Raw genomic sequence first — 19862 nt, 5'->3', positions numbered from 1 at the left:
ACCCTCTTTGTTTTCTTTTCAAAAGAGCGTTGAATGATATAATATTATATTAAAACATACTCATATAGTCAAGAACGGTTTGTAAAAGTTCAATATAATTAAAAGAACTAATGTAAGATATGATTTGTGTTTGTGAACAAATGAACCATGAATAAATAAACCTAAATGGTAGATAATGGTGATTTGGAAGAAGGAAGAAAAAATGCATCCATTAAAAGTGGTAAGCCCACCTCATAAATGTCCAAACAAACAACAATCAACTAACAAACAAATTAAACCAAATCAAAACAAAGATCCCAATTTTAGCAATTAATAAACACCATTAATCAAATAACTCAAATACTAATCTTAAATTTAATCTATCAAAATTAACTTTCATTGAAATTGGTTAAATAAATAAAAGCAATAAATTTCATGTCAATACACATTTGAAAACTTAAGTTTTTAAATAACCCAATAATAAACCAACATTGACAACTAAATTTAGGATCTATTGTGAGAATACATCATCATGAACTAAATTATATGAATTAGTTCCAAACCTTCATTCCAATATAGGACAATTACTTAAATTAAAACCCAACTTCCAGAAATACAAAGAGTTTGCATTGAAAAATCACATTCAATTATTATAAAAATGATGATAGTTTTGAGGTTAAAATGAAGTTTATGTATTTGTGAGGAAAGGAAAGGAAAGAGAATCATATACACACATTCAATTATAATAAAATCTCAGTTCATTGAATGAAACCAACAACTGATGAGGTGGATATGAAAAAATTGTGTTGTAAGAGGAAATATATTTCAGACAATAAATGAGAGACCCATTTTAGATAATTCATTCAAACCAACCAGCTTTACTCAACCACCAATCTTCATCAAATTTAATCACAAGGGGTCCTCTTTCAAACATATATTATGAAAGAAGAAAAAAAAGCCAAGTTTTTGATCAAATTACTTAAGGGGGATTGTTATTAGATGCACCTAAATTCTCAAACAAAATAAATGATTAGTAATGAAAAGTATGTTCAATATCTTTATTCAACAAAATCTTATCTTTGCATTAAACTTAAGAGAAGTGAAGTGAATGTACCTGCCACTGCCACTGCTACAGACATAATATAAAGGTCACGTCCATATTTTGATTTTGATTCAACATCCTCATTTATTATTACTTACATTTTTTCTAATTTATACTTTCAAATATCATTTTCTATGTTTCATTCTAAAAAATATTCCATCTTCATCCATGTGGGTAGTTGTTGTTTTCCAAATGAACTTTTCCCCCCTTCTATTTTAGCTGATTCAACAACAACTTGCCTGTTCTTTTTCTTTCTTTAGTTTTGTTGGGTAAATGTTTTTGGTTCTTCGAGCTTGGGTAACTTTAATGAAATACTTCAATTTGGTATATGAATTAAGAAAGGATAATGGAAATGTTAACATAGCAATCTTTGATGATGATAATAATAGTTCCTTTAATAAAACATATATCTCTCTTCTTCTTTTTAAGTTAGCAAGTTGAAGAACAAGGAAGAAAAGAATAGGATATGCATTAAACTCTCGATACAAGGAAAAACAAAAAGAATGATTGCTTTTCTTCACTATCTAGGACTAGGAAGGGATGCAGAGCCAATGGAATTGTGTGAAAAGTTCTCAGCATTGTTATTTGACATTTGTGGGGTTGTATCTTGAACCATTTTCAAACATTCTATGAGTTGTAACACCACTTCACTCATCTCAGGCCTTCCTGCTGAAGTTGGCAATGTGCAAGACAGAGCAAGCTCCACAAATTTACTTGCACAACGACTATCTATGCAGCTTTCTAACCTTGGATCAACAATGTTTTGGATGTTGCCTACTGTAATGTGTGGCTTAACCCAATCAACTATGTGGATGTTGTCTTCAGAGCTCTTGATTATGGCTGGATGCCCAGTTATCAGCTCAAACAACACAATCCCAAAGCTGTAAACATCACTTTTCTTGATGAAGTTTCTTGATAAATGAACCCTGCAACACATTTATGTGTTTTAGTTCTTTTGTTTTTGTACACTACACAACATGCTTCTTTTTGCTATATTGGGACACTGAAACAGATAATGAAATCGAAAATCTATCCCTATGATACGTTCCACAGGGACCAAATTTGTAATATATAAACTTTAAAGGACATATATCATTGTTACTTACGTTGGGTCAAGATATCCGAAGGTGCCAGCAGGACAAGTGGAGAAATGAGTATCACTTTCATTTACAAACACCCTAGATAGTCCAAAATCTGATATTTTAGCTTGCATTTGTTCATTCAAGAGGATATTGGAAGACTTCACATCTCTGTGAATTATAGGTGGCACACAACCATTGTGTAAATATTCCAACCCTGTAATTTGTTTAACTAAATGTCACATACCAGAAAGGTAAGTAAATAAAAGTAAGATCCAATAAGTTCTTTTGTTTGTTATCTGTACACACCTTGAGCTGCATCAACTGCAATTTGGAGTCTTTCTTTCCAATTCAAGACCTTTGTGCTTGAATCTATATCATCATAGGTAAAAAATCATCTTATATAGTCAGCTAACCATCAGGACAAAATCATTTTAGATAAACCTTTTTATTTTAAGACAAGATCATAATTACCAGATAGAAAATCGCGTAAACTTCCATTACCCATGAATTCATAAATGAGTGCCTTGTTCTCAGCCTCATCACAGTAACCAATAAGAGAAACCAGATTTATATGATGAACAACTGTTAATATTTGAGCCTGCATTAGCAAATATAGTTGATTAAATACTAGTTTAAGTTTAACCAAACACAAACAAATATGAACCTAACAAAAACTAAACCTCAGCTCTGAATTCATTGTAGCCTTGCTGTGACATTGAAGACATCAACTTGACAGCAACTCGGGTTTTGTCGCTAAGCACACCCAAGTATACTTTTCCAAAACCTCCTTCCCCAATACTTGTCTTCAAGTTATCTGTGATAACCAATATCTCGGAGAATTGAACCAGTTGGTTCTTCGACTTAAGTAACCTTTCTTGAATTGATCTTTTGAGATTCTCTGCACCGAGGTACATCAACGTGTTTTTGTTCATTAAACACTTTTAAAATTCTTTTCCATTTTCTTTATTTACCTCAGTGACATTCATTGTTCTACTCGAAATGTGCTGGAATTAGCAGTGTAAACAAACTGAAACATAAGCAGAAGAAAAGAGAGAATTACCTCTTTGTTTTCTCCTTTTGTAGATTACCAGAGTAACCATAAGGATAGGTAGGAGCACAGCTACAACAGTGGAGAGAATTATAGCAACCAAGTACTTCTTCCTCTTTTTATTCTTCCTCTTGTTAACACATTCAACTGATTTACAAAGATCTGGATTTTCACCCACACTTGCACAAGCAGAAGAAACTGTCAGGTTTAAGCAAATGATTTCTCATTTGTTGTTGGACTTGTTTCTCTGTTAGTGTTAGTTATTTATTATGGAAAAAGAAAATAGAATTAGAAGGTGAAGATATGGCAGTAAAGAAAATAGAGGAGATGAGATATAACTTGATTAATTTGATAGCTTACCTCAATGCAAGTAATCCAGCTTCAGCCCTTTGCAAGAGAGCCTTGGGAATTAAGCCTGTGAACCTGTTTCTGGTTAAATAACTGCAAACACAATAAGAAGATAGTTATTATTCAATTTTCAACTAGAATTTCATGTTTTGGATGTCAGAATGATGACTAAGAAAGAAACTTACAGGATTCTTAAATTTGGCAAATTTACTAAGAATTCCGGCAGCTCTCCAGTCAACTCATTATCAGACAAATCCCTAATATAAAACAGGATATTATATATGATATGGTTCAAACCTTGCAATCCAAGAGATAACAAATAAAACTGTCTCGAACAAGCTCTTTATCTAATGAAAATTATGTTTTCTTAATATCCTGATAAAATTCATGATATTTTCGTACTAAGATTTCTAGCAGAGAGACTTACAAAATTTGCAACATTGTTAGATTTGATATGTAAGGAGATATTTCACCGGTTAGTCCACTTGTAGATAGGTTCCTGTTCATAAAATGAACATTAACTGACGATTTACGTGATTCATCCTTCAAATACAAAACGATTATGACAGAGAGTTTGAACTTACAAGGATAAAATTCTTGGAATAGTTCCATTGCTACAATGTAATCCACTCCAGGGAAATCTCATTGGCACACATGGATCTCCCTGCCAATCTTTCTTTATTCCATAAGTTGACTTGATATTGGTAAGTGCATCCACTAGTTATCCAAAAAAGAAATCAAATTAGTATTTGTTAAATTTCAATAAAGTAAACTCACAAAGTGCATCTAAAGAGAGATACCATCTCCTTGGTCTGCTTCTAACTTTGATATATTTTTCACTATATATAACTCAAAAGCATTGATGATTGGAGGAAGCGTCGCTTTCTCAGTTGAAATGAAGGAAATTACATGTCTACTTGCTCCTTCGAGTGCTTCATTGGGGAGAATAGATACCGAGGACAAATAATTGGGAATTATAGGTCCAAAAACAAAATTGTCATTGTTAGTGATAATGAACTCTCTACTTTGGTTGACTTCAGGATATAAAACTTCAGCAAGGTGCATCAATACATAATATTGAGATGAATCTATCGGATCCCACCCAATTTCCAGAGGCTTGCTTGTGTCTTTTGAAGTGGAAGCAGTTTGCATGACAATTGATGGCAGTTGGAGACCACTCTCCCCTACGGGCTCGAAACTATAGTTGGTGCTTATTTGTGTCCACTCGTTGAAGTTAAATGGTGACCAGATACGATCATAAACATCAAAAGGGAATCTTAAGAAAGAGTAATAACATAAACAAAATATTATGTTAGCATCTTTCATTAGTTAAAACATATCTTCTCTTCATTACCAGTAAATATTTTTGCAAAACAAAAGCTAAAACGTACCTGTACTTTCGATCTTCTGTTGAACCAATGTTCATTCGGGTGTAAAGCGACAAGGATGATGTGATAGTTAGATAAGTGATATTGAGTGAAGGTCTAAATTCTAATGCTGAAATAAATGGCACTCCATTTCCTGTATTGATCAAACAGATGTTAACTTTGTTTGAGGAGGTGACGTGTATGAGATCTATGTAAGTATCCATGCCATTGTCCGTGAAATTTAAGGTCTGCCACAAGCTATCCCCCATATAGAGATCAAAGGTTGGTAACGAATCCAAGCCATCATAATTCCCATACAAGAAACTTGCTCGAATCAAGTACTCGGAACCCTTTAGAGTGGTTACACTATAACAGTTTCTGATTCCTTGAGGGAAGCTTCTCAGCTTCCTCAATTGCCTAGGGTAGGTTTCTCCATCTCCATACGCTGAAGCTACATCTTGACTTACCCCACTGTTTATGAAGGATGCATCAGAAACATAGTTAAGTTTAGTCGTTGTTTCGGTGTAGCTCGTGCCCTCTGGTAATCCACAGTCTAAACTAATAAAGCCTGAGAAACAAACACATAATAACCAACTGAAACTCCAAGTTTCTATACACAAATGTCTGACAGAAATTGAATAGATTAATGTTACCTGACTGATCCTGAGCTTGAACAAGTAGAAGAGGCAGTGCCAAGGCACTTAGCAAGAAACCAAAGAGGAAATGCCCTGATGTTCCCATTAATCATCCTCTTCCTCTTAAGTCCATCCTCTAGCTGCATTGATTGATGAGAATTGAGAAAGCAGCCATATGCCTGATCCTTGATGCATATATGACAGCCCTGTGATCATAATAGAAACTCAGCTCAAGAGCCATTCCCTATTCCTTTTGCAACATTGCATTACATAGCTAGCTTGCACACGCTTCGACTAATCTTAGAGACAACAGAAACACGTATAATATTAAATTTTAAATATGTGGCACATAGATTCAACTCAATCCCTCCCATCTCTCTTTTCATACCCTTGATCCTTTTTCTTTTTTACTACTGCTCTAAACTAAAAAAATTACATTTCCTTGAATTACAAATTGAATTCAATCAATCTAAATATTGACGAACATGTAGCAGAGTAGTAGCTAAATTGAACGACTGAAGTGGACAAATGCTCCATTACTAGAAATTTTGAACTTATTTACTACGACAGTGAAGGAAAAAGACAAACCAAATGCAGAATAATCTATGAACAAATTTGTGGGAGTGTGTTGGATGAATGACATTTGAGGCAAATATGATTGCAGAAGAAGGTTACGCCATTGCCATCAATGTTTGAAGAAATCTTCTTCTGAGCTTAGCTTGCCATGTTCTTTGAAATTACACTAAGTTGGGCACATGGGGAAGCCGTTGACTCTCTATTATAAATTTGTACAAATTAAAAATCATTTTATTCCCTAAAGTTTTGAAATAAACTAATGATTGAATCAAACTTAAAATCTAAACTTAGATTTATAACTATTCCACACTTTTTTTCTCTTCTCCTTTTAAAACACAATAATTTGGGAATGGAAACTTGAACCATTTTGACATAGGTTGCCAACTATTTCACTTTGATTCCATACAAAATCAACCTAAAACCATTAGGATATTTAGATTGAAAAATTAATCATATTAATGAAAACTCTATCATTCCTGAGATAAGTTTTGCATTCAAAGAAGTCCATGTAAAAATGTTATATGAACTATTTTAAAATGGAACTCTAAAATAGAGTGATGAGAGGTTTGAACTTTTGGTTTTTTTTTTTTATATATATATTAAAATGAACACATGCTCAACTTCGACATAAAAAGTATAAATTGATTCATATGAAAGTTTGAACATTTAATTAAATTTGTTTATAAGAGTAGAGAAAGTTCATTTGATTATCAATCAATATGTGAAAGTTAAAATTTTGGTTCACCAAGTTTAGGTTTCGACTTAAGTTTCATAACCGAGTTTAAAAGACAATTTACTATACAAAAATGTGTTTGTGATTTTCAATTGCTGGCTCTATTTGTTGCTTGCCACAGAAGAAATGTTTAAGAATAATGTGAGACCCTCAAATAAAAAATACTAAATTGTTTTAGTAAATAGCAAAATTTACTTGCATGGCTTTTTGCTTTTGATTTCAATTGTCGAAGAAGGAATGATTGAAACTTGGAAGGCAGCAATCAAAAGAAGGTGGAAAACAGCAAGCAAGATTGAGATTAGATCATAACCCATAAAGGAGGAAAGGATGATATAAATTTGTTGATGAGTTTTTATCTAGGACTTAAAATAGAATCAGATCCAATTGAAGTGTAAGAAAAGTTGGGATTAATAGGTGGCCTATGTGAGGTAGTTCTATTCTGAGCCATTTCTTGACATTCAATCAGTTGTTTCACTACATCACTAATCTGAGGCCTTTGTGCTGAAGTTGAGAGTGTGCAACACAAAGCTAGCTCCATAAATTTTGTTGCTGAACAGATTTCAATGCACCCTTGTAATCTTTGATCCACAATGCTTTGGCTGTTTCCTTCTAAAATCGAAGGCTTTGCCCAATCCACTATGTGTATCTCACTTTCTGTATTACTCTTTATTATGACTGGTTTTCCAGTTATCAGCTCAAATAACACAATCCCAAAACTGTAAACATCGCTTTTCTTGCTGAAGTTTCCACATAAATGAATCCTGCAACACCTTACTATTGTCTCAGTTTTCTTCTTTTTAGTAAATAGTTTAAGGAACAAAATAGATATTTTGAAAGTATGGAGACCAAAATGAACGAAGGCTGAAAGTAGAGGAACCAAGAATGAACATGAGACCAAAGTGAACCAAAGCAAAAGAATCAAAATACTGTTTAAACTAGTCAATTTAATAGTTGATACTCACGTGGGATCAACATATCCAAAGGTGCCAGCAGGGCGAGTGGCCAAATGAGTATCGTTTTCATTTGCAAATATCCTGGAGAGTCCAAAATCTGATATTTTAGCCTGCATTTTTTCATTCAATAAGATATTTGAAGTCTTCATATCTCTGTGAAGTATAGGTGGCTTGCAACAATTGTGCAAATATTCCAACCCTGCAGTTTGTTTATGATAATGTCACAAACTAAAAGGGTAAGTAGAAAAAAAAAAGTATGAACTAATACGTTTTGTTTTATGTATAATATATACCTTGTGCTGCATCAAGTGCAATTTGGAGTCTTTGCTTCCAATTCAGAACTGTCGTACTTGAATCTGCATAAAAGTTGTAAAGAAAATCATCTTCTGTAGTCACAAACACGAAAGCCTGAAATCAATATTTGATTTCAACCCTAAGAATTGGGTTGATATGGATCCTCTTGAAATCAAAGCTGTTGACAAATAAAGACTTTTGAAACGCCAGTGAATTGGAACCATAAACTGCATGAGTATATGAACTCCTGATTTTATAAATCCTCCAAAATCAATTATTAAAATAGTATTATAATTACCAGAGAGATGTTTGCGTAGATTTCCATTAGCCATAAATTCATAAATGAGAGCCTTATTCTCAGCCTCATCACAGTAACCAATGAGCGAAACCAAATTTCTGTGATGAACAATGGTCAATATTTCAGCCTGCCATTTGAGAACACAATATATCAGATTTTAGTTACTTGAGTCCCATTTCATAACCACTAATTAACCTTACAAATACTACTTCAACCTATAAGTATCTTATTTTGCGATCCACTTTGTACCAATATTTTAAGAAATCAAGTAAAGTTTTGAATACTACAGAAAAAAAAATTGTTTCTAGAATTTGACTAGAAATTCAAGTGCTTTTAGTGAAAACCATAGTTGAAAAATAAGGAGTAAACAAGCAAATTTCAAAAACTTAAGACTAAAAATGAAATCGTTACCAAACAACATAGTAAGAACTGAAACCTCTGCTTTGAATTCTTTAGTGCCTTGCCGTGATGATGCAGACAGCAACTTGACAGCAACTTGAATTTTGTCACTCAGTACACCCAAATATACTTTTCCAAATCCTCCTTCTCCTATAGAAGTTTTCAAGTTATCTGTTATAACCAATATCTCAGAGTAGTGAACCTGTTGGTTCTTTGATTTAAGCAATCTTTCTTGGATTGATCTTTTGAGATGTTCTGCAACATGGAAAATCAACACATTTTGGTTAATTCTCAACCTTTAAAAACCACTCATGATTCAGGAAATTTTGATCCTTTTTTTACCTCGGTTACATTGTTTTTTACTTGAAATGTGCTGGAATTAACAAAGTACAGAAACAGAAGCAAATGAAATGAGAGATTTACCTCTTTGTTTTCTTCTTTTGTAGAGGACAAGAGTTACCACTAGGATAGATAAAATCACAGGTATAATAGTTGCGAGAATTATAAGAACCAAGTACTTTTTCTTCTTGTTATCGCATTTAAGTGATGTACAAAGATCTGGATTTTCACCAACACTTACACAAGCAAAAGACATATCAGGTTTAACCAAAAGAACTTTCATTTGTCTTTTCTGTTAGTGTTAGTCATTTAATATAAGAACATGTAGGCCGATTTGGAATGATTACTTTTGTACTTAAAAGTACTTTTCTTGCAATTACAAACATATTTTTGAGCACTTGGTTAGTTGTTTCAAACAAGCCTTTACATAGACAACGTTATAGTAAAGAAAACAAAACAAGAAATATGAGAAGTAACTTAGTGTCCGTTTGGATTGACTTTCTAAATATTTAAAAGTATATTTTTGTGAAAATACTTTTTAATTAAGTCCTTGAAAATTCATTCCAAACCAGCCCTTAGAATGAAGAGTAGGGGAAATAACCTTAAAGTGAGTGATTTAGCTTCAGCCCTTTGCAAGAGAACTTCAGGAACTGAGCCTGTGAGCTTGTTTCTGGTTAAAATGCTGCAAGAAAAATAGAGACTAGGAGGTTGATGGCCTTCGATTTTCATCTTGAGTTTCATGTTCTAGATGTCAGCATTAAAACCAAAAAACTTACAGAACTCTTAAATTTGGAAAATTTGTTAAGAAATCTGGCAGCTCTCCAGTCAACTCATTGTGGGACAAGTCCCTGATAGAGAACAAAGTTATTGGAAGTTTGAAGAAATCATCTATATGGATATGATAGGACCAAACATTTAAACAGAAGTGGATAGAAAAGAGCATTGAAATTAGAATGTAAAACTGCAAAACTTAAACCACTTACAGAGGCCTGATTTCTTCTTAAAACTACCCAAACCCAAAGCACTTTGACAAACTGTTTTACTAATGACACTTATGCTTTGCTAATACCCTAATAATATCTCTAATGTAAATCCATATTAAGAATCATAACAGAGAGACACTTACAGAGTTTGCAACATTGTCAGATTTGATATGTAAGAAGATATTTCACCTGTCAATCCACTTGCTGACAGATTCCTGTATACAAGATTTTGCATTTATTCTCATGAATTAATGTAGTCCCACCCTTTAAAATATTTGTTTCATAAAATACTTGCACTTACAAGTAAATGATCCTTGGAGCAGTTGCATTACTACAATTCAATCCACTCCAAGGGTATTCCATTGGCACACATGGATCTCCTTGCCAATCCCTCTTTATCCCATAAGTTGACTTGATTTTGGTAATTGCATTCACTAATGATCCAAAGAAAAATCACATTAGTATTCATTAACTTTCAATAAACTCAAAGAGTGGATTTAAAGAAGCATACCATCTCCTCGATTTGTTTCCAACTCTATTATGTCTTTCGCATAATATATCTCGAACGCATTGATGATGGGAGGAAGCGTTGCGTTGTTAGTTGAAATGAAAGAAAATAAATGTAAATTTGAGGCATCAAATGGATCTTTATTGGAAACAGTTTGTGTGGACAAGTAACTTGGAATTAGAGGTCCATAAAAAAAATTCTCATTGTGAGTGATATTGAACACTCTACTCTGATTGGGTTGAAGCTCAACAACCTCAGAAAAGTGCATAAACACATAATATTGAGATGAGTTTTTTGTATTCAACCTAATATCCTTTATAGCGGAAGCAGTTTTCATCACAATTGATGGCACTTTGTAATTGTTCTCCTCAACAGCACCTGTTGTGGCACTGGCTTTAACTGGTTCTTGCCCGTAGTAGTTAATCGTCGACCAAATACGATCGTAAACATCGATAGGGTATCTGTAAGAAAGAGCAGATACAGAAACAAAGCAATGTAAGTCAGTATCTCCAAAATTTTGTTTCTGCAAAAATAGTGCTTGAATACCTGTATTCTTTGTCATCTGATGAGCCGAAGTCAAATCGAGACTGAAGCGATAACGATCTCGAAGCTGTTTGATAAGTGATGTTGAGTAAAGGTCTAAATTCTAAGGATGAAATAATTGGCACTCCATTCCCTATATTGATCAAACACATATGGACTTCATTTGAGGAGGTAATATGTATGAGCTCAAAGGAGGGTTCAATGTGAATGTCAGTGAAGTTTACTCTTTCCCATAAGCTATTCCCAATATAGATATCAAATGCTGGCAGAATATTCAGGCCGTCGTAATTCTCGTACAAGAAACTCGCTCGAATCAAATATTTAGTACCATTTACAATGCTTACATTGTAGCAGTTTCTGATTCCTTGAGGGAAGCTTCTAAGACTCCTCATTTGCCTTGGAAATGGAACAGTATCAGCTCCCATTCTCGAACCTAGGCTTTCACTTACTCCACTTTTTACAAAGGGTGCATCAGAAACATAGGTAATATTGTTTGAAATTTCAGTATACATTGTACCTTCTGGTGATCCACAATCTAAGCTAACGAAACCTAAGAAACAAAAAAACATATCATCAAATTACTCATCAACTCAAAAGCGTGAAGTTACCATATATTCCTATGTATCAATACTTTTAACACTTCCCCTCGACTTCCTACTTTGATACGACCTTAAATCACCGATCAACCCAAGCCCAAAAGTTTAAGAGGATGGATTAGAATAAAATAAATCATTACTCTTAACACATATAGTTTAACCTTCTCTGTTTCTCTTTATATATATAAATATTGAAAGTAAGTTAGAGAATTTTGTTTGCCTGATTGATCCGAAGCTTGAAGAGGAAGTAGAAGAGTCAATGTCAATGCCAAAGCACTTGGGAACAAAACAGAGAAGAAATGGGTTGATACTCCCATCATCATCATCCTCTTTATGTTGGGTATGTATCTTTGGGTGCATTGATTGGTGAGAATTCATCAGAAAACACTCATTTTTGCAGGCTGAGACATAAATGGAAAGCTTGTAATGATGATGTAAAGTCAACACAAGAGGAATTCCCTTTAAATTAAGTACTTTGGGCACATGGGATGGGGTACATTTGACTTTACATCAACAAGTTTGATTGGATTAATAGAGTTTTCAAGTACTTCATGATTTTATGACAGTTATCAATGTATGGCCTAAGTCTTACTTCAACTTAATTAAAATCATTTGCAAATTTATGGATCAATCTAGGTTGATTTATATATCAGATTTCAATTTTCAATATATCATCAATGTTTTGAACATATAAACTATATATCATCGAGAATAACAATTCTTCTCCATGTTGGAGATTTAGGAAATATATCAACTAATACTAATCCTTTCTGGTTGATAGAGAAATTAGAAGCAAAAGAAAAAGAAAAACAGCTACCCTCCATTTTTATTTGACTAGAAATTCAAATGTTTGTTTATCATCGACTAGTATTAATATACGTTGATGATCGAAAAGTCCATGATTTGAATCCTCGTCCTTTTAACTGAATTTGATGTAAGTTCAAACTCTTAGAAATATCATCATCTAACATTACATATTTAGTTGGTGAACCTTGATTATCTTTGAAAATTCACTAATTATACAGACAAATTTTTTAGTTACAAATTAGATCCAATGGACCATTTGTTCTCAAATTTCAACTTCATTGAAAAAAGATTGAAAGTTGAGGACCTATTATACAGATTTGGAAGTTTGGATAATCCTCACAGTTCAACTCAACTGAAAAAGAATGAATTGTTTAATTACTTTTATCTAGGACTGAACAGTGATTCAGAACCAATTGAATTGTAAGAGAACTCCTCAGTTCTGTGTGATTTGATTTGTGACATTTGTGGCACTTGTGGCATTTTGTCTTGAACCATCTTCAAACATTCAATGAGTTGTGACACAACATCACTCATGTCGGGCCTTTCAGGTGTAGTAGGCAATGTACAAGACAGAGCCAACTCCACAAATTTTCCAACAGAACAACTTTCTGCGCTATCTTCTAACCTTGGATCAACAATGTTTTGGATATTACCTTCTTCAATGAAAGGCTTAGCCCAGTCCACGATGTGTTTGTTGTACTCACCCTTGATTATGGCAGGTTGCCCAGTCACCAACTCAAACAACACAACCCCAAAGCTGTAAACGTCACTTTTCTTGGTGAAGTTCCCAGATAAATGAATCCTGCAATACATTTATATGTTCTTAAATTCTTTAGTTTGTGTAACGAGGAGTTTTTCGTATTCTCAAACAGGAAATAGAGAACCTGACCGTTTCAACATTGAAATTTGCTTGAATAGTATGAAAAAGTAGGTTAAAGTGTAAATATAGTCATCACAATTTCACAGTTGCGTAGATTTTGAACTCAAGGCCATATTTGTGTATACCTTACAGAACATATCCTATTAAAGTAAGGTCATAGTAGTAGTGTCTATTTAATTATGCATTATACTGAATGAACATGATGCTTGTAATGTCGTGATTGTTGATACTTACAAAGGGTCTACGTATCCGAAAGTGCCAGCAGGACATGTGGACAAATGAGTATCACTTTCATTTGCAAATACCCTGGACAGTCCAAAATCTGATATTTTTGCTTGCATTCTCTCATTCAACAAGATATTTGAAGTTTTCATATCTCTGTGAATTATTGGTGGCTTGCAACCATTGTGTAAATATTCTAACCCTGCAATTTGTTTACTAGATTTCACAAATTAGAAGGGTAAAGAAAAAAAATATGGATTAATAAGCTCCTGTGTTGATTAAAATAACCTTGTGCTGCATCAACTGCAATTTGGAGCCTTTCCATCCAACTCAAGGCCTTTGTGTTTGGATCTGTATCAGGAAAAGGGGAAAATCATCTTGTATAGTCAACCAACCATCAGGATACATACATACATATATTTTAGAGCAAAATCCTTTGTATGACTATTACCAGACAGATGCTTGCGTAGATTTCCGTTAGACATGAATTCATAGATGAGCGCCTTATTCTCAGCCTCATCACAGTAACCAATGAGAGAAACTAGATTTCTATGATGAACAATGGTTAATATTTGAGCCTGCATGTGCATAATGTATCAGACATTAGTGCACTTTGTAAAAAGTTACAAACAAAATTTGAAGTATTGAAAAACTGAACCTCTGCTTTGAATTCGTTAGAGCCTTGTCGTGAAGATGCAGACAGAAGCTTGATAGCAACTTGGGTTTTATCACCCAGTGTACCGTAGTACACTTTTCCAAACCCTCCTTCCCCAATAGTTGTCTTCAAGTTATCTGAGATAAGGAGTATCTCTGAATACCTAACTTGATGGTTTTTCGATTTCAGCAACCTTTCTTCGATCTCTCTTTTGAGATTCTCTGCAACAAGGAAAATACACAAATTATGGTACATTTACATCTTCAAAGTCAACCATCACTTGGGAACTCTTTTCCCTGTTTGCCTCAGTTACATTGTATTTACTTAAACTATGAGGCCATCAGTAATCCAAAGATATATGTTAAAAGCATAAATAAATTATGGAACCTGAAGCTGAAGAAATAAGACAAGTACCTCTTTGTCGTCTCCTTCTGTACATTACCAAAGCAAACACTACGATAGGTAGGAGCACAGCAAGTATACAGGCGATGATTATAAGAGGCAAGTACTTCTTCAACTTGTCAGAACATTTAAGTGATATACAAAGATCTGGATTTTCACCAACACTAGTACAAGCAGAAGAAAATGTAAGGCGTAAGCAAATGGATTTTCATTTGTGTTTTCTATTAATCATTTAGTATTAAAACATTAATGCTGCTTCATCAAAATTTGGTTTTTTTTAAAAAAAATTGAAAACGAAACTTATAACCTATAAGTTTCTTTGTTGTCAACTACTCTTTTTTTTTTCTAACCACCATAAGAAATAAGACGAAATATGAAAATCATAGTAAAGAAATTTAAGCGGAGCTATGGAAATGATCATAAATTTGAAAAGCTAAAAAGTAAAAATGAAATTGTTATTAAACAAGGCCTAGATTAGAAGGTCAGAAAGTGAGAAATAACTTAGAATAAAGCGAAGGGAAGTGAACTTTATTTGATTGCTACCTTAATGTAAGTGATCCAGCTTGGGCCCTTTGCAATAAAGCCTTGGGAACCGAGCCTGTGAATTTGTTGCTGGTTAAATTACTGCAAACATAGACAATCTTTAGTTTCCTCCTAGAATTTCATTTTCAGGATGTCTAAATAAAAGTTAAGAAACTTACAGGTTTCTTAAATTTGGCAAATCTACTAAAAATTCTGGCACCTCTCCTGTCAACTCATTATTGGACAAGTCCCTGATAGAGAACAAAATATTAGTTTGGCACAAAATCGGTACTCATTAACTTTTCTTGTTCTTTAAAGCCCTTTTTGGTCTTAACACCATTTGATAATACTATTAACATAAAAGAAAAACTCTAGATGGACGCTTACAGTGATGTTATTTCTTGGAGATTTGCGATTGAAGCAGGAATTTCTCCTGTCAAGTTGCTTGAGCTCAGGTTTCTGCTTAAAAGACAAAAGTGAGAAACGAGGCATTTATTTTAACAGATGTAATCGCATGTGCAAGAGAACATTGGTCAACTTGAACATTCTCCTAAGCTACAAAAAAGAAAATGAATGTGCACCAAGAGTCCAGGACTGTTAAATGGGGCTCTGTGTTTGAGATTTACAAGTCATGAACAGTTCAAATTCATGCTTTGTAGCAGGTTTTGATGGCCTAAGAGGGCACTCACATTGAGAGGATGTTTGATGCGCTACTGTTGCTGCAGGTTAAGCCAGACCATGATAATTCACTTGGAAAACATGGATCACCTTCCCAGTTTCTGATCAATTTGAATGCTCGCTTGACACCCATCATAGCATCAGCTATTGTTTCCAGTGGCAAACAGAAGATCAAATGACAATAAGTTGAGAGAAAAAAGAAAACAAGTGATGCCATATCCATAATTTCGAGATGACCCTTCCTAAGTTTAGTACTTTGAAATTATCACACGTCAGGAAAGGTGATTCTAATCTACCAGCTAATCTGGTAGCATCCTTTCTTAGAAACAAGCAGTCGATGCGGCTCCATCATCTTAAATAACAGCAAGCACTACACACAAAATAATATTAGGAATTTAGGAAGCAAAGACAAGAGCAGAAGATATGTACCCTCAACAGGAACGGTTGATGCATTTTGCATATCTTTAGCAGCATATATCTCAAAGCCATTCAGTAGCGGAGGGAGGTCTGATCCCGCGGCAGCAGAAATTGAAAACTGCAGCTGGCCTGCGTTATCTGGGGTGCCAGTTAGACTGACAGATAGGGGCTTCAAGTAATCAAGTGTAGCATTTGTTGTTGCATTTCGTTGGCCAGTCAAATCAACCTTCAATCTCCTTTGTTTCCCTACAAGCTTCTCAATCTCAGCAAAGTGGAAGTATACATAAAACTGTGTACTGGAAGATTGGGTTTCCCAGAAATAGCTCAAGGAGCAAGTGGCATTTTGTTCCTTTGCAGCAGTTCTCAGCATTATATCTGGTATTTTGTATGCATCATTATTTCCCTGGCTTATGCTAGAGTTTGTGGCACTGGAATTCAGTGTGGCAACGTCCAAGGGGTTCCAAATTCGATCATAAACATCAGCCGGGTATCTAGTTAACAAAAATTACAAAAGTCAACAACTTCAAAACAAATTACATTTGTTCCACGACATTAATCGCCTAACACTCAGTTTATTACATTGAACAAGAAGAGCCGAACTACATCAACAAATGCAAGTTACCTTAAATTTGATCTTCCACCAATGTCGAAACGTTGCATCGTTACGAGAGCCCTGGCAGGGGTTCGATAAATGGTATTATCTAGATGTCGTAACTCCAATGTTGAAATGTAAGGCACCCCTTTGCTAGTGTTGAAAAGACAGACAGTAATGTAATCTGTGGAAGGGGTATAAAGGGTCTCTACATATCCATTGTCCCAGTCCACTGTCCACCACAGATTGGACCCAAGGTATAAATCAAAACTAGGGGTAGAGTTTTTTCCATCATAGTTTCCATATAGAAACGAAGCTCGAATCAAGTAAGTGTTGTCCTTTCCATTTTCAGGTTTTAGGACATAACAATTCCTTCTCCCTTCAGGAAAACTTCTCACATTTTTTAACTGTGGCCGAAGATTTCTAGAGATGTTAAGGGACACTGGCTGGTTGATTCCTGTATCTACAAAGTCACTATCCGATTTATACAAGATGCCATTATCCATATAATCTTCATTTGCTCCACAGTCAATGCTAATAAAACCTAATACAAGTGTTTGAGAGAAGGAAACCAATAAGATATACATTTTCCAATTTACAAGCAAAGGTCCAATAGGTAAAAACAGATCAAAGTTAATTGAATTATTAATTAGGTCTAAGGTAGAAATTTTCTTATAAATAATGTTTAAAGATAGAAAACTTCATATTAACAATTCAAACTTCATATTAACAATTCAAACTTCATATTAACAATTCAAACTTCATATTAACAATTCCATCCCTCAGTTTGTGCAACTCAAAAACTATAAACAACTCTGCCTTGGCTCGTGACACCTTGTGCCCAGTGTTTCATTCCATGTAACTTATCTTTTCCTCTCCAAAGTAGTGGAATGGGAGTATATGGCATGTAACTTCTTTTTCATCAAGAAGAAGAGATTTTTGTATGGAATATGGATGATCCAAATTGATATTGTCATTTGACCCAAAATTTGGAAGTATGGATACACAACTTTGTTATTTCTATCCGAGCTCCTTTTCCATTCCTTTCCTACACAAGGTTATTTTCTCACTAGTGCTCGCCGCTCTGAGAAAAAGGTGCTGCTGCAAGTGGCTTGTGACATCAACAACAAAAAGTATTCATTCATTATTTTCAAAAAACGGGTCAAATCAAATGACAGTCAACCGTGAAGTTTGGTCATGGGTGCAAAAAATCTCGGAGAAGAAAGCAGAATCCATTTACAATCTAAAAGGAAAGAATGAAAGTAAAATTAAGAATCCGTGAAGAGAGTCGGTATGTTTTAATTTTAGTCAACTAAATCACCTGAAGGGGTAACTGAAGCAAGATTCCGAGCACCATATGCATATCCAGAAGCCAGTTTAGAGTTGGAGAGAATAGTAAAGAGGCAGTAGAAGATGAAGCAAGATTTGAATAAAAGACAAATTTTGGTGCTTGGAACATTATGGCCATTTCCAACGTAATCCATAGTTAGTAATTGAAGCAGAACATTGAAGAAGCCAAAAAAATGGTTAAAGATTATGAAGTTAGCCAAAGAATCAACAATGAAGGAAAGGTGCCCTGTCCCCAGAAGCAGCTCAGCTCAGCTCTGCCCTGCATCAACAACAGGCTCAAGAAGAAGAAGAAGAAGAAGAAGAAGAAGAAGTGGACAGAAAGAAGTAATGATAATAAATAAAAGAGAAGAAAAGCGCGTCAAACTCAAATAGGAAAGGACATAAGCCTGCCCATATGGTGACTTTCAATTCAACTAGAGTAAGTAAAAAGGAATAGTCTTCTCTTCTAATGGAAAGAAAAAAACATTAATTTAAAAAGATGGATGCCACTTCAAAATTGACAACCATGCCTCTACCCAAAAGAAACAAGAAAAAGAAAAGGTTGAAATGGTAGTAATTTTGTTGTAAGGTAAATAGGTAAAGAAATAATAATGTGAGGGTGGTGGAAGGGAGGAATTTGGGGATGTAGAAGAATGGAAAGTGAAGGGGGAGGAAGCAACGGCGTAATAAACAAGGATGCGGCCCACCTGGAAGAAAAAGATTTGGAAAAGTCAGTAAGTGTTTTCAGAATTCTTCAGCATCTCCTCCATAAGAGGAAGAAAATCAAAATAAAAAAGTTCCGTTGCCGGGAATCGAACCCGGGTCTCCTGGGTGAAAGCCAGATATCCTAACCGCTGGACGACAACGGAATTTTGATGTTAATATAAATATTCTTTTTCTTAACCTCAATTAGTAATATTACTTGGATACATTAAATTATAATGAAGGAAAAAAATGATTTAAGCAAAAAGAGCCTTCAAGTTAGAGTAATTGACACATTTTGAATGTATTAATAACTTTGGGAATGAGTCAAGGAAGGGTGTGGTTGGGGAGTTGCATGTAGTTTGAGATAAGCATTGAGTGAAAAAATTAAAGTTGAAGGGGACAATTGAGTTTAAATGGACTACACAATTTGGTTTATATTCTACAGAAAGTGAAAGATATTAGTAGTTGAGTCTAATTATGACGGTGGTTTTCCTCTACTTCTTTCTTCTCTACAAACATTGTTTGCAGTTAATTGAAAATCACTTCCTCACATCCCATATATTTTTCAAGTGATTTTTGAATCCATCCAATATATATCATTTTATTTTCATATTCAAAACATGTTTAAGAGTGGTTTTTCTTTTTTTCTTTTTGGAAAAAGAGATTTATATTCAAATGATTTTCATATAATTTTTCTCCTACAACAAGGGAGGATGGAAGGATTTGAACCAAATAGCTTTTGAGGTTACTTTAATAAATTTAAATTAGTTTTAACATGTGGTTCTATGGTGTAGTGGTAAGCACTCTGGACTTTGAATCCAGCGACCTGGGTTCGACTCCCGGTAGGACCTATTTTTTTTTATTTATAAT

At 34.3% G+C, this 19862-nt stretch overlaps 3 protein-coding genes and 2 non-coding genes across 5 annotated transcripts; 1 reads left to right on the top strand and 4 right to left on the bottom strand.

The window, feature by feature from the left end:
• Positions 1-1414: 1414 nt before the first annotated feature.
• LOC105436219 (LRR receptor-like serine/threonine-protein kinase IOS1) lies at positions 1415-6020 on the bottom strand. Its single transcript, XM_011661368.2, has 13 exons — positions 5580-6020; positions 4951-5494; positions 4360-4835; positions 4144-4276; positions 3987-4058; positions 3745-3816; positions 3572-3652; positions 3224-3390; positions 2844-3061; positions 2635-2761; positions 2470-2532; positions 2188-2377; positions 1415-2007 (listed from the first exon to the last, which is right to left on the bottom strand). Exons 1-13 carry the CDS (start codon positions 5665-5667, stop codon positions 1602-1604), a joined length of 2637 nt encoding a protein of 878 aa, XP_011659670.1. The 5' UTR covers positions 5668-6020; the 3' UTR covers positions 1415-1601.
• A 1128-nt stretch (positions 6021-7148) lies between these two features.
• LOC101205261 (putative leucine-rich repeat receptor-like protein kinase At2g19210) lies at positions 7149-12560 on the bottom strand. Its single transcript, XM_031888773.1, has 12 exons — positions 11191-12560; positions 10648-11105; positions 10438-10570; positions 10280-10351; positions 9930-10001; positions 9755-9835; positions 9238-9389; positions 8852-9069; positions 8416-8542; positions 8117-8179; positions 7833-8022; positions 7149-7631 (listed from the first exon to the last, which is right to left on the bottom strand). The coding sequence occupies exons 1-12, from the start codon at positions 11754-11756 to the stop codon at positions 7223-7225; spliced, it is 2541 nt and encodes an 846-aa protein (XP_031744633.1). The 5' UTR covers positions 11757-12560; the 3' UTR covers positions 7149-7222.
• Positions 12561-12769: 209 nt separating this feature from the next.
• On the bottom strand, positions 12770-18758 carry LOC101205499 (probable LRR receptor-like serine/threonine-protein kinase At1g05700). Its single transcript, XM_031888772.1, has 13 exons — positions 18280-18758; positions 16989-17502; positions 16379-16857; positions 15961-16093; positions 15659-15730; positions 15451-15522; positions 15293-15373; positions 14762-14913; positions 14351-14568; positions 14144-14270; positions 13981-14043; positions 13705-13894; positions 12770-13392 (listed from the first exon to the last, which is right to left on the bottom strand). Exons 1-13 carry the CDS (start codon positions 18440-18442, stop codon positions 12972-12974), a joined length of 2685 nt encoding a protein of 894 aa, XP_031744632.1. The 5' UTR covers positions 18443-18758; the 3' UTR covers positions 12770-12971.
• Positions 18759-19084: 326 nt separating this feature from the next.
• On the bottom strand, positions 19085-19156 carry TRNAE-UUC. Its single transcript has one exon. It is a non-coding gene; the product is annotated as a tRNA-Glu (tRNA).
• Positions 19157-19771: 615 nt separating this feature from the next.
• Positions 19772-19843, top strand: TRNAQ-UUG. The gene has a single exon. It is a non-coding gene; the product is annotated as a tRNA-Gln (tRNA).
• Positions 19844-19862: the final 19 nt, after the last annotated feature.

The sequence above is a fragment of the Cucumis sativus genome, chromosome 7 (genome assembly GCF_000004075.3).
Source record: "Cucumis sativus cultivar 9930 chromosome 7, Cucumber_9930_V3, whole genome shotgun sequence".
NCBI lineage: Eukaryota > Viridiplantae > Streptophyta > Magnoliopsida > Cucurbitales > Cucurbitaceae > Cucumis > Cucumis sativus.
Note: the sequence above shows the minus strand (reverse complement) of the source record. Positions and strands in the feature narration are given on the sequence as shown.